Source organism: Oenanthe melanoleuca, chromosome 5 (assembly GCF_029582105.1).
Source record: "Oenanthe melanoleuca isolate GR-GAL-2019-014 chromosome 5, OMel1.0, whole genome shotgun sequence".
Lineage (NCBI taxonomy): Eukaryota > Metazoa > Chordata > Aves > Passeriformes > Muscicapidae > Oenanthe > Oenanthe melanoleuca.
This window is the reverse complement of record NC_079339.1, coordinates 27,904,471-27,918,521: the sequence shown is the minus strand read 5'-3', so window position 1 is coordinate 27,918,521 and position 14,051 is coordinate 27,904,471. Positions and strand designations below refer to the sequence as shown.

At 42.4% G+C, this 14,051-nt stretch overlaps 1 protein-coding gene across 1 annotated transcript in view; it reads right to left on the bottom strand.

Annotated features, from left to right (window-relative positions):
* Window positions 1-235: 235 nt before the first annotated feature.
* The window catches only part of LOC130253793 (deubiquitinase DESI2-like), a 57,983-nt gene continuing 44,167 nt past the window's right edge, over window positions 236-14,051 (bottom strand). Inside the window, exon 5 of the mRNA XM_056492695.1 lies at window positions 236-1,122. Coding sequence (XP_056348670.1) covers window positions 880-1,122 — 243 coding nt within the window. The 3' untranslated portion in view covers window positions 236-879. The remainder of the gene's footprint in view (window positions 1,123-14,051) is intronic.

Genomic DNA, 14,051 nt, shown 5'->3' with positions numbered 1-14,051 from the left:
ACCATTTCCCCAAATACAGCCAGCAAATATTAGTTAGGAGAGAGATTCCCCAGGGAAAGTGGGGGAGAAAAGGAAATCAGGAACACTGCCTAGGATTAGGAAAACTGAGAGGGGTCTGCCAAAAAGCACCAATATGGTCAAGTCGTCTCTGCATCTACTTAGTAGCTGCCTCTAATCACCACAGCCCCATGCTCTTTTTGCCCCCAAAGAAAAGCCACAGTAACACAGTCATTTTCTAGGTTCTTTGTTATTATTTTCAAGAGCAGGACAATCATTCAAGCTTTTAACTTTGAGTATTGAAAACAGGTGGTTGTAGAACAGGAGCACCTTTCATTTGTCCTTCACATGAATTAGAAACCTGATAATTATAAAAGAGGCGGAATCTGAGTGGAGTTTGTTGCTGGTCTAAGAGATGAGAAGGTTGACTTCTGGCTCTGGTTCCTTCACTGGGTGTGGGCAGGTGATCTGTCATTGGGGATGGGAAAGCCCAGCCAAAACAGAGAAGACACTGCTGGGCTTAAATGGGTAGAGGGAGTGATAAAAAGATAAAACAGTTCCAGAGAAGGAACATCACAGTATGTGCACTCTGCCCATACACATGCTCTCATGCCTCAGAGAGTCAGCAGTTCTCTGTAGATCAAGGATCATGGAGGCCCCTGGAGGAAAATACAGTTTAGTCGCCACAATCCTCAATTCTGTGTTGGGGTTCACAGTCATTTTGCCAAGCAACTGTAGTGGCAGTCCTTAGAAAAGGGACTGAAGCAGAAAGGGTCCTTCCCTGTGTTGTCTGTTGAAGAGACAAACCAATGTGTGCGAAAGGGTGTGAGAAATAAATCGAACAAGAGAGCAGGGATGTTATTTGGGGGCAGACTGGGCGGTTTAGACCCGCGTATGTCTGCAGGTTCTTGATGTGCCTGAGGCTGAGGGGGCTGCAGAGGTGGAGGGGGACTCCTCATCCGTTGTGTCCCCTTGCTCCTCCTTGTGGAGGCCAAGGCTGATGTGGCTCTGCAGGGCTGCTGGGGTCAGCCATTCCTTAGGGAGGCAGCTCTGGAGGAAGGGGATGCACGAGCTGAAGTAGGCCAGGCGGTTCACCCAGCGGGGGATCTCTTTCCCACATAATATCTGTGGAGTGAACCAAAAAGGAGCATGGTTAATAGCACCAAAACAAGTGTAGAGGCAATGTCATCCCCATCCACACCACCACCTCAACAGGGCGAATTCCCTGCTGCTCAGAAAAGAAAGGAGCATCTCCTGCAGTCAGAAACAGCTGTAATTGCCGGTGTCCACACAGCTGCCCCACTCACACAGGGACCCCGCCAGCCAGAGCAGCATAACAGAGATCAGGAAAAACAGTTCATGGCCCGCAGTGGCTTTGGTGACTCTGTTCTCCAGGCAGTCCATGGGTAAAAGAACAGGCCTGCTGGACTTCTCAAGCAAGCACACTTCCTTTAGCAAGTACTTCAAAAAATCTGGAAAAGTGTGTAAGCTGTTGCTAGCCAGACCTTGAGGGGCCCAGAAGCTGAGTATGACTAGGTATATGGAGATGCCTGAGAAGCTGTTCTTGTTGCTCCCTTTTCTTCCTTGGGCTGACACAGTGGGTTCAGTCAAATTACAGTATCTGGGGTCCTTTTCCTATCTTCCCAAACTACCCTCTAATTTCTCCTCATATAGTATTTCCTAAAATGGGGGGAAAAGCGAAAAAAAAAAACCTCCAACCTAGGTTGTAAGTATCTCTGTTCCATCACAGATGCTTCTGGCACTGATTTGGATTACACTCTGCTAGCACAGATACTGTTTTCCAAGGTCATATCAAATTCAGCACGATGAAACAATTTGCTTCGTACTGCAGATCCTGTCTTCTGTAGCATTAAACCATGCAGACATACAGGTGCCAGATTTTAATAGCTGTATCTGGCTTAGACCACATAAAGTATGCTTCCCTTTATATTTTACTATATCCCTTACCAGGCACAGAAGAGACATGGGGAACTGATCAGCAGGCATGACTCAAGAGCCTGCTTTTAGTAAATTTACTGCTTGTGTATAGGGCCCTACAGTGGTATCCTAGACCCTAAAGTCCTTAGCAGGTTCAAGAATCATATTACCTGAATTCTGCTTCCCTCTCTGTGTTGTTTCCCACAGAGCAAGAGAGTAAGAATGGAAGCTCCACCCCACTGACCTTGTCCCACAATTTACATGAATTAGTGGTTCCAGGGTTGTCCATACTGTACCTTTTGCCAATACAAAATGCCTCTACTCTTCCTCCCACCCTCTTTCTAAAACCACACTTAATACTAAGAAATGCAAAAACTCAAAAGGTGTTTGTCTGGAGACTACCAAGACGATGATCTGGTGAAAATTCTCTTATTGGCAAGGTAATGTAGGGCTTAGAGGTTTCAAGAAGTTCTCAGGGAGAATGGAGCATTTTCTAGGGGATGGGCTGTGCTGTATTACAGCTGTTACAGCTGACGAGCAGCTGGTTCTTCCTGCACATGGGCTGGACAGAACACTCCAAGTCACCTTGAGCATAAAGGAATTAGCTTGCTCCAGCAGTAAGGTATTTGCAATGAGGTGTGGAGAAGGCAGCAGACCTGTGACTGGGCTAATTTGACTACAGAACTCACTTTATTTTGACACGCATTGTTTAAAAATCAATGTGTGAAATTGGAGACATTATCATTAGGTATCAGAGAATGAGCAGAGCCATTTAGCTGCTAAAATTACTTGCAAGCATAGACTGTTCTTTACCTAATACACTCCAAGGACTTCTATTTCAGTTCTTACCAATGCTGCATTTCACTTAACCTTAGACACAATTATATGATCTGTATTTTTAAAAAATTTAATGTGGGAACAATTATTGTATTAACAATTTTTCATCTCCATTCAAATTCCCTGATTTCCATTGCTAGAGCTATTGCCTGAGCCCATAACCTCTCCACATATGCTTGAGACTCATTCATTGAAAATTTTCTGATCCATTTGATTTTTTCACCAGACATATCAGAGATATTTCACAAGAATACTGTTTAAGTCTGTATTTGATATTTTCTACTCAAACATTTTCGCCTGGACTACACTACTTTGACCTGAGCCAAGTCACACATTGCACTACAATTTCCCTCAGATTTTGTAGCATTCCTCTTTCTTCCTCTTCAGGAACTTAGGGATATTGCCATAGAAAATGACTCAGTTTAGGCTCCTTGTGATGTATGGATGTGAGTTTAGTTCTCAATCAGTTTAAAGTTTTACAAAATACTTCTTCACAGATATTAATAGATAGAATAACTAAACCAGGGTATGAATCTTTGGAAAATTAGCTGAAATAACAGAACAGCATACAGCAAGATGGCTTGAATTGGAAATACTGGTTTTAAGAGTTGAGTTTATTTTCTAAACAGATTCCCTAGCAACTGAAATAGCACTTCCCAATGTGGAAGCAATGCTGAGATATCTCCCTTTTTTTAATAGGAGCTTCTTCACCCAGAATGAATCAATAAGGCAAGGAAGAGCCAGAAAAAGAATGAAGATGTGTGGGCATTGGGCCACCAAGCAACAAAGGGCAGTCTGTGGAGCTCAAGGATAATGATGAAGTCAAAGTGGTTTCCCTTACCTCAGTCTTGCTTGTCATGTCACCTCTTGTCAGTGCAAGCCTCATTACTATTCCACAGCAGAACACAATGTTCAACAGGAGCAAAAGGGCAATGGCAAGGAAAGCTACCAACACTACAATCTGCTTCTGTGTTTTTCACTCTTTGCCATAAAGCATATTGTGCTGGAGCATCTGGCACTGCTTAGCTAATGGAGAAACATCAAATGAACCTGGCTGCCATGGGATTAAGCCAATTGAGTTTAAATAAAACAGCACAAGCAAGATGAAGTGGGTGTTTTCCAACTGCATATGAAGTCACAGAAAAATCAACCTACTGCAGCTCTTCTGAGAAATTCTCCTCAGGAAACCACTCACTGGAACGATAAATTCAGTGAATGCTGTTACCACCCATTGTTTCAATCAAGAGAACCCCTTTTTCAGATGTTTAAAAACAAGTTCAAGATTTCACATGGCTTTTTTTCTTCCTTGTCAAATAAGGGGGGTTTTCTCTGTTGAAGGGGATGAACTTCTCTGTGCTAGGTCACTAACTCTGGCAGGAGATGTAAATAAATAATAAACTGTTACAGGTCAGAAATTGCAGCAAGCACAATTTCTGATTGCCTGAGACCAGTTCTCGTTTCAGGCACTTGGGCAAACACTGCAGGTACTTGCAGCTTCCACTGAGCGGCACCTGCTGACAGAAAGCCAAGTCTCCCATAGCTGGAGCTTCTTCTGGGGACTCTGTGGAAGAACTGTGAGTGACCCAGCCAGCACCTGCAGAGTCAAGTGGAAACAGCTGTTCAGCCATCCATGGCTGAAGCCACATGGGCAGGAGAAATGGGACCTGACAGTTTGGGTGCTTTTTCTAGGCAACTGTCAAAGCCACACCAGGATGTCAACTCATCAAGAAACAACTAATTAGGGATATGAAAATATCCTCCAAGCATCCTAAGCTGTATCATTTTGCACTGAACAGTCACTGGTTAAAATGTACAAACTGCCCTGCACCCTCTCCCCTCCCCTAAGTGTCCTAGGAGCTACCTGTCCGTGCTGAGCAAGGCTTTAACACTTCCCTGTAAAGCTTTGCAGTGGGCAGGGGGACAGCCTAGCAGCTGAGCAGCATGGGCTGAAATGCCACCCAGCAATGGAAGATGCTGTCTCCTGCCTTCTAGAAGACAATGTTATCAGTGTGCTGCATTTTGAGAGGGCTTTGGTTCTATGGGCATATGCTAGACATTATCTGAGATAGCCTAACAGGCTGAGCCCCTTTCAAAATATGGAGAAAAGCTGAACAGTTGTAGATCCTAACAGAAAGCTCTCAAATGTAATAGGTTCTGTGCTGTGCTGGATGATGCAACTGGGGTGATTCAAGCCATGCACAGAAGTGTAACTCAAGGCATTGAGAATATTTTTTGTAAGTATGCCCTCTCAGTGGCACCATGTAGTGCTCTAATCCATGAAAATCAAGATGAACAGAGACAACATAACATTCCTCAAACAATATAAGCTAATTACTTCAATTCTTGTCTTCAAACAGAGGCTTGGAGAGTTCAGCACTGAATATCTGCTGAACCACCCACTGCTTCTTCCACTTGGCAGCCTTGCTAAAGATGAGGCAGTGTCCACATGGGATGTGTATCCATTTGAGCTACTGTACAGAATTCCCCTTGGTGTCTCTTAGAGAATGCAGAGGGGTTTTATTGGCACCTAAGGAGTCTAACACACACCTCAGAGCAATTTAGGAACAAAGGCTTTAGAACTCCAGGGGAATCATTACAGTATTTGCATAAAAAGGCTCCTACAAGGCCTACACAATACAGCATAGATTATCCTTATCAGAATTTCAAAATAAGGCTATTACATACAAACCAGCATATCTGCCCAGGCAAGGCCTGCAGGCTATGCTAGAGCAGCCAAAACACAGAGGTAGAAAGAGAAAATACCAATTAAATCTGCTTCGTTCTTTGACCAATAACCCAATATATAGGGACATATTTTTTGCCACCTCACAAATACTAACCTGGCATCATAACTGTGCAGTGCAGGCAGAGCTAAGGGAGTTTGAGTGCATCAACAGGGAACATACCTATAGTTCTGCATCCCAATCTGCTGCTGTACATAGTGTGTAAACTGAAAATAACATTTCTGAGAGAGAAGAGACATAACCACCTTCACACAATACACCTGAAGGTAAAGTCTCACCTTGGTGGAGTTGGCATGCTAGGATCAATTTCTTGAAACAGATTTATAGCATACTTACTATGTAAAAATTACAGTTTCTACTCTGGGGAATTTAAATAGCCAGGGGAAATCAACAGAATAGATGAAATGCCACTGGGCTGTGAAGCTGCCTGCAGCACATGTTCAGCAGAACCAGGAATGGCCTGTGTCTTAAAGAGGAAAGGGCAGAGCTGAGAAACTGTAGAAGAGGATAAATGAGCTCAGTAATGAAGCTGTGCTCTGGGAGGTAGCAGCCAAGTCAAAGGAATTTTAAATTATTTTAAGCAACTGTCTGAAATGCCCCCATTCTCCTATGCAATCTCTTTTTTGTTCTGCAACAGGCAGGGCACTGCAACTTTTACAGGTCAGATCTCCTCCAGGACTGTGGGTCTTGTAAGGTAGAGGTAGCATCTGCACCATCTGAGACTAGGCAGGAAGGGGTGAGGACAAAAGGAAAGCATTGAAAGGAGGGAGTAATACCCATGGTCTTGCTCCCCCTGTGAAGCTAGTTGGAAGCATGTCAGTCACCTCTGTGGATGTGTGGTAGAAGGGCAGAGTTACCTTTCTGCAGCAGCCTGAATGCTCAGGTGATGGGGTAGGTAGCTCTGGGTCAGATGAGACAGCTGGCTCAGCACTCAGCACTGTTTCAGCTTCACTGGCCAGGCCAGTGGAGAGACACAGTGGCTGCAATTGTGACATCTCGTTGAGCCACATTCAGAGTTGAATTCTGAGTGGCATCACTGATTAGTCACATACCAACACTGGAGCATGGCAGTGCCCTCTTGAGCACGAAGGCCTTTGTAATGAACACTTGTAAGTACAGCCAACAGCTGCAGGGTGATAGGGTAGGTAGCAAGAGGCCTCAGATGGCCATTTGGGGAGAGCTGAGTATAATTGAGTCTGGGCATGTCAATGGCATTTAAAATAAAGAATCTCCCACCAAATGAATGAACAACTGCAATTCATTCCTATTATCATGATAGGATGAAGAGGAATTGCCTTCTCCTAGCAGATGCTGTTTCAAGACCAGTGGCTGAGAACAGCTGTTGTTTAACAAGGTCATCCTTTCAAGTGTTGTGGACATGCTGAGCATGACGAGGTCAGCCCATATGCATGGAGGGACAGACATTAAAAGTGTCTGTTTTTCCTACATAGATAACCAGAAAAATCTTGTGTTTCAGTCTCAAGCCTTGTTTCCTAACATTACTGAGAAGCAGGTTGCTGCAGATGAAGAGAGAATTAGAAGGGAGAATACAGGAACTCAGAGTAATGGAGAAAGATCTTCTGTATGAGTTAGCAGGACTCCTAAGGAAAAGGTTCCAGTCTCAAAAGCCTTTCAACATATTCAAACAGTTCATTACACTCTTTACACTTTTCATTTATCATTGGGCAGTGGTGAAAAGGACAGGGGTATTTTTTGCCATCTTCATTCATGGAAAGGAGGCATTCTTCTCAGGCACATGCACACACACAGACTCAAAGGCTCTCTGAGGGTGTGACTAGGAATGAACTCCCCAGACAGTGTGAACTAACTTAGCCCCAAGGTATTAAGCTCATTTAGAACAGGTAAGGAAGCAGGGGTTTCAGTTTGGTAAGACAGATGCAAAAAGGAGTTAAAATAAAATAGGTGGAAAAACCCACCACATTTACACCAGTCCCACAGAGCTCAAGATATTTTTCTTTTGTTAAATTTCCTCTTAACACTTTTATATCACTTTTTAAAACATCACTTATTCACTTTTAGAATTTTTTTTTTTTTTTTTTTTTTTTGCTATATGGATCCTATTATAGGGAAAACCTAAAATACCTGCAGAGATATATATTGTGACAAAATCACGCCTTTTCCAAAAAACTGAAATGATATGATAAAATCTTCCCATTTAAGGGGGTTGATATCTGTGTTCAAATTACCTGCCAACTCATATAATTCTCCTGCACAAATAGATAAATGGGGAAAGAAGATGAACTGAGAGCTGAAAAGTGCATTTAAAAAGTTATCCCAGCAATAATTTTTATTGGGCTATTCAGGAGAGCAAGGCTAGAGAGGTTAACAGTGGGGGGGAAAATAATATTTTTATAGAAGCCTTCATCCTAAGGAATTCCCAAAGACTTCATAAATTTCAACTTATACACAACCTACACCTAAAAATGTTGTTTTACTGCTGCAGAGACACCACATCAGGAATGCAATACTGCAATTTTTTAACTGCATGCAGTCAAAATTGTGCATGCATACAGGCAGAAGCAAGATGAAAAATTACATCCATCTGAAACCATGAGAATAAATTCATGGGTGCAGGGCATCTTTATAAATAAGCTTCTTTTAAACATATGTGGCAGCTAAAAACCAGAAAACAAACACAGTCTGTTTTCCATGAAGCTAACAACATTCAAAGGCTGCTGCAGTGAAGCAAGTCTTCCCATCAGCTTCACTGAGGACTGGCTTAGGCACCAGGAAATAAAGTTTTCCTAATGTTCTTTCATGTCCTGTGGCTGCTTATTTGTTTGTTTATTAATTTTCTTCTGTCTTTTATGTCTGGTTGGGAGCATTGTCTCCCTTACCATTAACAGAATTGCACATAGGTTTTCACTCAACAAAACACCTACCTCCTCTGCAACAGAGGCAGCTGAAAAGCAATTGTTGACTAAGAAAGACATCAGCATTATTTAGGATTTGCTAAAGATTATAAAAGCTTTTGCCTGTGACTCAAATGCCACCTGAACCTCTTTCTTCTGGTGTTTAATCCTTTCTCTGTGATAGCTTTCAGGCTAAGGAGAGCTTCCTAGATTTTAATAATTTGATGATAAAGAAGTCACATGGGAAAGTGCCTGGGGATGGACCTGAAAAGCTTTAGTCTTGAATTATTCACTGATGATTAAAAAACTGCCCTCATTTGATCCTTATTTCAGAGAAATAAGTCAACCTTCTCTGAAGAAAGCAGGATTCTGATGTAGGCTTGTTATGTGCTGTCAGTTTTGCTGTGGCTGAAAAAGGATGGGTGAATATTCAGAAAGAAAATAATATGCACTGACTACCATCTCCTGTCACTTCTCTACACTCTCCACAAGTAAAATACAATCCCTCTGCTCTATTAAAACTCCAGCCATATTGACAAAGGACAACTGGGACAGCCACACCATCAGGGAAGTATACACCAGACATAGCTGTACAGCCAATCACAGAGATATCTTCTGCTGCACTGCAGTCACAAAAGATGCACATTTCCTACATCACACTGATATGCAATGACAATGTCTCCCTCTGCTATTATCAACAGGGCAGATCTCTACCAATAATACAAAGGAAGGGATAAAGAAGCTCTGGCACCCATCCTAGACCCAGTGATCCTGCAAGCAGACTTGACTGCACCAGGATCATGCCCTGCCTCTCAAGGAGATTCAGGTGTGTGGCTTCACCAAGCATTTCCATCTGGCATGCAGGTATAATAATATCCCTGTGGTGTCAACATCCATCATGGCTATGTTAGATGCTTGCTGCAGTCCTCAGTAACCATCAGGATCCACTGTGCAGACTCCATCTGTTAATCTTCAAGATATTTCCTGTTGGAGACCATCCTTTTTCGCTGATTTAAGAGTCCTGGTGACTTCAGATTGGAAGCTATTTACCTCCTAGGCTGAGCATTGTAGTGCTGCAGCTCTAGGACTCTAGCTGCAAACTATTTGATTGGGACAGGGTTCATAATCCTACCTTCTAGGAACCAGCCTCATCTAGGATGCTAAAGAATTTACCAAGGCTGATCTCAGCCATCTCAAAGGCTTAGAAGACTCTCTTTCCCTCCTTTGTCAACAAAGAATAGGCCCATCTCACTTTGATAACCTCCAGATGTATTTTCCAGAGCCACCTCACCTCAAGGACAAGATGACCAGTTCTCCAAAATAATTTTCTCTTTCGAAAAACTTCTGAAAATTTTACAACTTCAAAATGAGCTTTTAAAATGAGGACAAAAATTCCAATTTAGGCCTCTCTCTTCTCCTTTTGAAATGTGTTATCTCCCTCTTTATTTAAATAATTGAGGTAGGACAGTTCCCAGAGGAGAGGCTAAGGAATTCCCTGCTTCAGAACATCTTGTGGCTGATATTCAGGAGAACTTTTCCTGAAATATAGGACAAAAGGTAAATAAATCCTTGGTCCAACTTGCTCTCCTGCACCTCAGCAATCTTCTCTTTCAGTTACTTGTGAATGAGTATGTTTCATCAGCTAAATGTTCTGTTTGAACCCATGATACATCCTAGGAATAGTTTTATTAAAGCTATCAGATTCTTCTAAAAGGCTCTGCTTTTGAATACCTGTTTTACTCCAAAAATTGTAGTTCAACTCTAATAATTAGTTCAAATTTTAACCATGTATCCAGATACCATCTTTGAGCCCTGTCCTTTAGATCCAATCATTTGGACCAAGAAATGCTGAGCAATAAGGAAACATTTACTATTTAAAGCAGTAGAGGAGTAAAAAGGATCAGTAGGTACAAAAGGAAGCTGGATAATGGAGATATCAATCTCTTTTCCCAAAATGTTTTTAATTCCTGAAATCCAAATGACCTTGGAATGGCCTTGTGAAGAATGATCAAATTGGGCACTAACTTCACAGTTGGGTCTGATATTTTTTAATAGGTTTCTCTGGGTATAAGAGAAAGACAAGATAATTTAGGAAGCAAAGAGGGATTTTTGACTGTGCTTCATCACCCCTCAGTGGTGTAAGTGAGATTCTACTTTCATAAACTTGCAGGGAATTAATACCAGACCATTCAGGTGTTTCTCAGGGTATACAGAATGTTTTGGTCTTTTCCAGTACTTAAGATAAATTACTCATACAAATCCAAAAGAGATCATTCTTCTTTCAAGAAGATGAAGGAAAGACGTAATACAAGAATAAAATCTTTTGCCACTGCCATCGTCAGTTCAACCACTGCCTCTCAACTAATTTCCTCATTATAATGAACATCAACTTCATATGTTATGCAAAGGCCCCATAAGACCCACTGAATTCCTTGCTTTCCCAGCACTTGTAAGACTTTTGGGGACTAAAAGGGGCTGCCTACCCTGATGCTCAGAAGCCACACTTCTTTGATAATGATGTGCTGTGTGTCCAATAACAAGGTGCTGCAGGGTTTCCTTAAATAGGATAGTTCCTTGACAGTAATCACATTAATGAAAGGAGGAGGAGTGCTTTCCTTGACTCATTTCACTTATCTTCCAGTTATGGTGCTGATTCAGAGGTGTTTTTCTCCTTTCTCATGGTGGTTTGTCCTTTTCTGAGATGTGTTGTAGCAACTGTCGTCACTCTAGTAAGAACACAGCTCCACAGCTTACTTAGAAAACTTCAGAAGCATAGAAAATTGCTGGTGAGAAGTCAAATGAGTTGTCTGCTGTTTGTGAATGTGCCAAGAAGCAAAAGCTTTGTCAGAGTTTTTAAGATCCAGTGACATGTGCGATCCTTACACTCAACACTGAGGAGTAGCACCAGACTGGAGAAGAACCTCAAAGCAGTAAACCTTCATCCTCCCTCTGACCCTCTAGTTGCTGCTATCTCCTGTGCAGAAGCTGTCCTCAGGCACTGTACACTCATCATATGCCCACTCATCCAAAGGACTCATATTCTTATACACCCAAACTCAAACCCTGTTAGTCAACCTTCCAGCTTTTCTTGTGTTTGGAAGTACAAACTGTGCCAAGTATGCTTTTGCCTCTCCCAGGATCTGCCTTCCACAAGTCCAAATTCTATTGTAGGCTTGCAGGGAAATCATGAGCCATGCTCCTGCACTGAAAAGAGCCTTCTGACAGCAATTTCACAATTCCCTGTATCTGTGTATGCTCCTACCCTTACCTATACCCAAAGCACAGACTTGGGGACAAAGTGTGTAATATAAGTACAATTCTCTCTTGGCACCTCACATCATAGTTTCTTGTGGCCCACTGCTGCAGTGACCAGTGCTTCTGCAAAGCAGTAGCAGGGACAGGACCTAAGACCTTTGGGTCCTCACAAGGGAACTTACAGTGCAGGAATTTTTTTGTGTCTTCATTAGAGCAATTCGTAACTTCTGTCCTGTTTCTATCTCAAATCTCCATGTTCTAAAAGAATCAGGAAATTCAACAGTTTACATTACGGAAGGAACTAATTATTTTAGCCTTTTTTTGTTTTGTTTTGAAATGTTTTTCTAATGTTCAAAATCCAGTATTTTTTACCATCTGGGAGAGTTTAAATAGCCTTTTACATCAGTCAGGACAACTGATAAAGAACATAAATATTTTGCAATTGCTTGAAGAGCCCTTTGAACATACTGCTGTAAGTATACATTGGGGAGGATTGCAGGGGATTGTTAGGAAGGGCTTTTTCCAATCTTGACATAGTCCTGACTGAATTCCCCACTCATGCATAACTTCATCAGAATGAAACCCCACTGAGTGCTAAAGCACAGAATGGTCCATAAACTCAGAACAGGACAGGAAGTTTGGGATCTGATGATGATGACTTCACTGATTTTTCTTTGCATAAATTGTAAGCATAAGTCCTCCAAAAGGATTGCCCATCCTCTTAGACAGTTTCTTCAGAGAGTATAGTACTACTTCATTTTGGGGACTGTCAGCATAAGCAACATGAAAGGAGTAAGCTTCTTGTAGGCAAGTTGCTAATCCCAGCTGATGGACCTCTTCATTTCAACCCACAAACAATTTGCTCAAGAGATTTTCAAATACAGGTATCATGACACCATGTTGCAGGAATCAAGTGGCTGAAGCACCTTGACTAGATTTTCACTGCTTGATTCAAGGTCCTCTCACATTTCCACACTGACATAGATGGTGAGGGTATAGGGAGGCTGCAAAGGGATATAAAGTGGTGCGCATAGAGTGACCTTAAATTGAAGCTGGGCAAATGCACAGGGAATGCATCAGATTTCTTTCTTACTATTATCCATCAGGAACATCTGCCCTGCTTTACATCAGAACTTCCTTCAATACTAATGGAAATGCTGTGCATACACTTATTCCTTCTGGTAGTTCTTCACTTCTTGTATAACCCACAGTTCCCAGTGAAGAAGAATCCACAGGAAGAGACTCCTGATCATGCAACATGTTCACTTACTGAGAAAGCTGCCATAAAATGGCATTGGAGGCAGTGAAGTCTGAAATGCTGCAGCTGAAACTGCAGCATTCTTTGTTTTCTTTCCAGAGAAGCTGCTTTGTGAGTAGACCAAGCTATCCATGCCCCTGTTCCAATAGCTGCTCCTTAAAGGTCCATAGGGAATTGGCAAAGCAGGGAGAGAACTAAGTCTTGGGCAAGTTAAATATGCTTGACAGTCTGCAGCAGGGAATAAAGAAACTTCAGAACTAAGTGGCAATGAGAAAATAACAAAGAAAGCCCCCTGCATCTTACAAGTGATGTGGGCAGGAAGTTCAGAAGGCTCAGAAGAGATGCATGGATTCAGGGAGAGGATCAATTCCACAGCAGCACACAATGAGGCTGCAATTGCACTGCAAAGTGAGTTGTTTTCTTTTAGAGGTGGATAGTAGATCAAAGGCATGCCCAGTGGTTAAGTACAGCTTAGCTGCCTGGCTGGACTTCTATAGTCCAGGGATTTTTCAAGATGCATGGCCAAAAGGCACAGTGGCAGTCATAGGTCCAGACGTGCCCCTAACCATCAGCAGTCAGCCTGCATATAACTCTTAAAGATCTTACCAGTTATCATGGTGAGACCCAAGGCATTGTATTAAATGTGAATTTGACAGAAAAAATGTTTCATAAACAGACATAGATGGAGGATTTCTGAATGGATTTTCTATTTGTTGAGAAAATACAGGTAAAGGAAAAGAAAGCAAAAAAAAAAAAAAAAAAAAAAAAGTCTGGTTCAGGAGTCCTTCTGAGGATGTGGAATCTGTCCTACAAGTCCTGGCAGTTGGATATGTGACGGTTGTCTCATAGCATGACCCTGAGGAAGCTGACCCAGGAGGGAGAGCCAGTCTTACACCTCCTTTCCCTTCTCTCTGCAGAATTGTGACCCCAGCCAGCAGCACACAGAGCTACATTTACCCTCAGTCTATATGACCAGATGGCATTGTCCTCCCAGCCCATGGCCCTGCCACAGGGACAGCCTCTGTATGGATACTGATGAGCAAGCCCAAAGCCAGCTGAGGAAATTCAGGTGCCTGACACAGGTCCCTGGCACAGGGGCTACAACTGAACCTCAAAGCCTGCCAGACAGGTCTGTGTGAGCACACATGA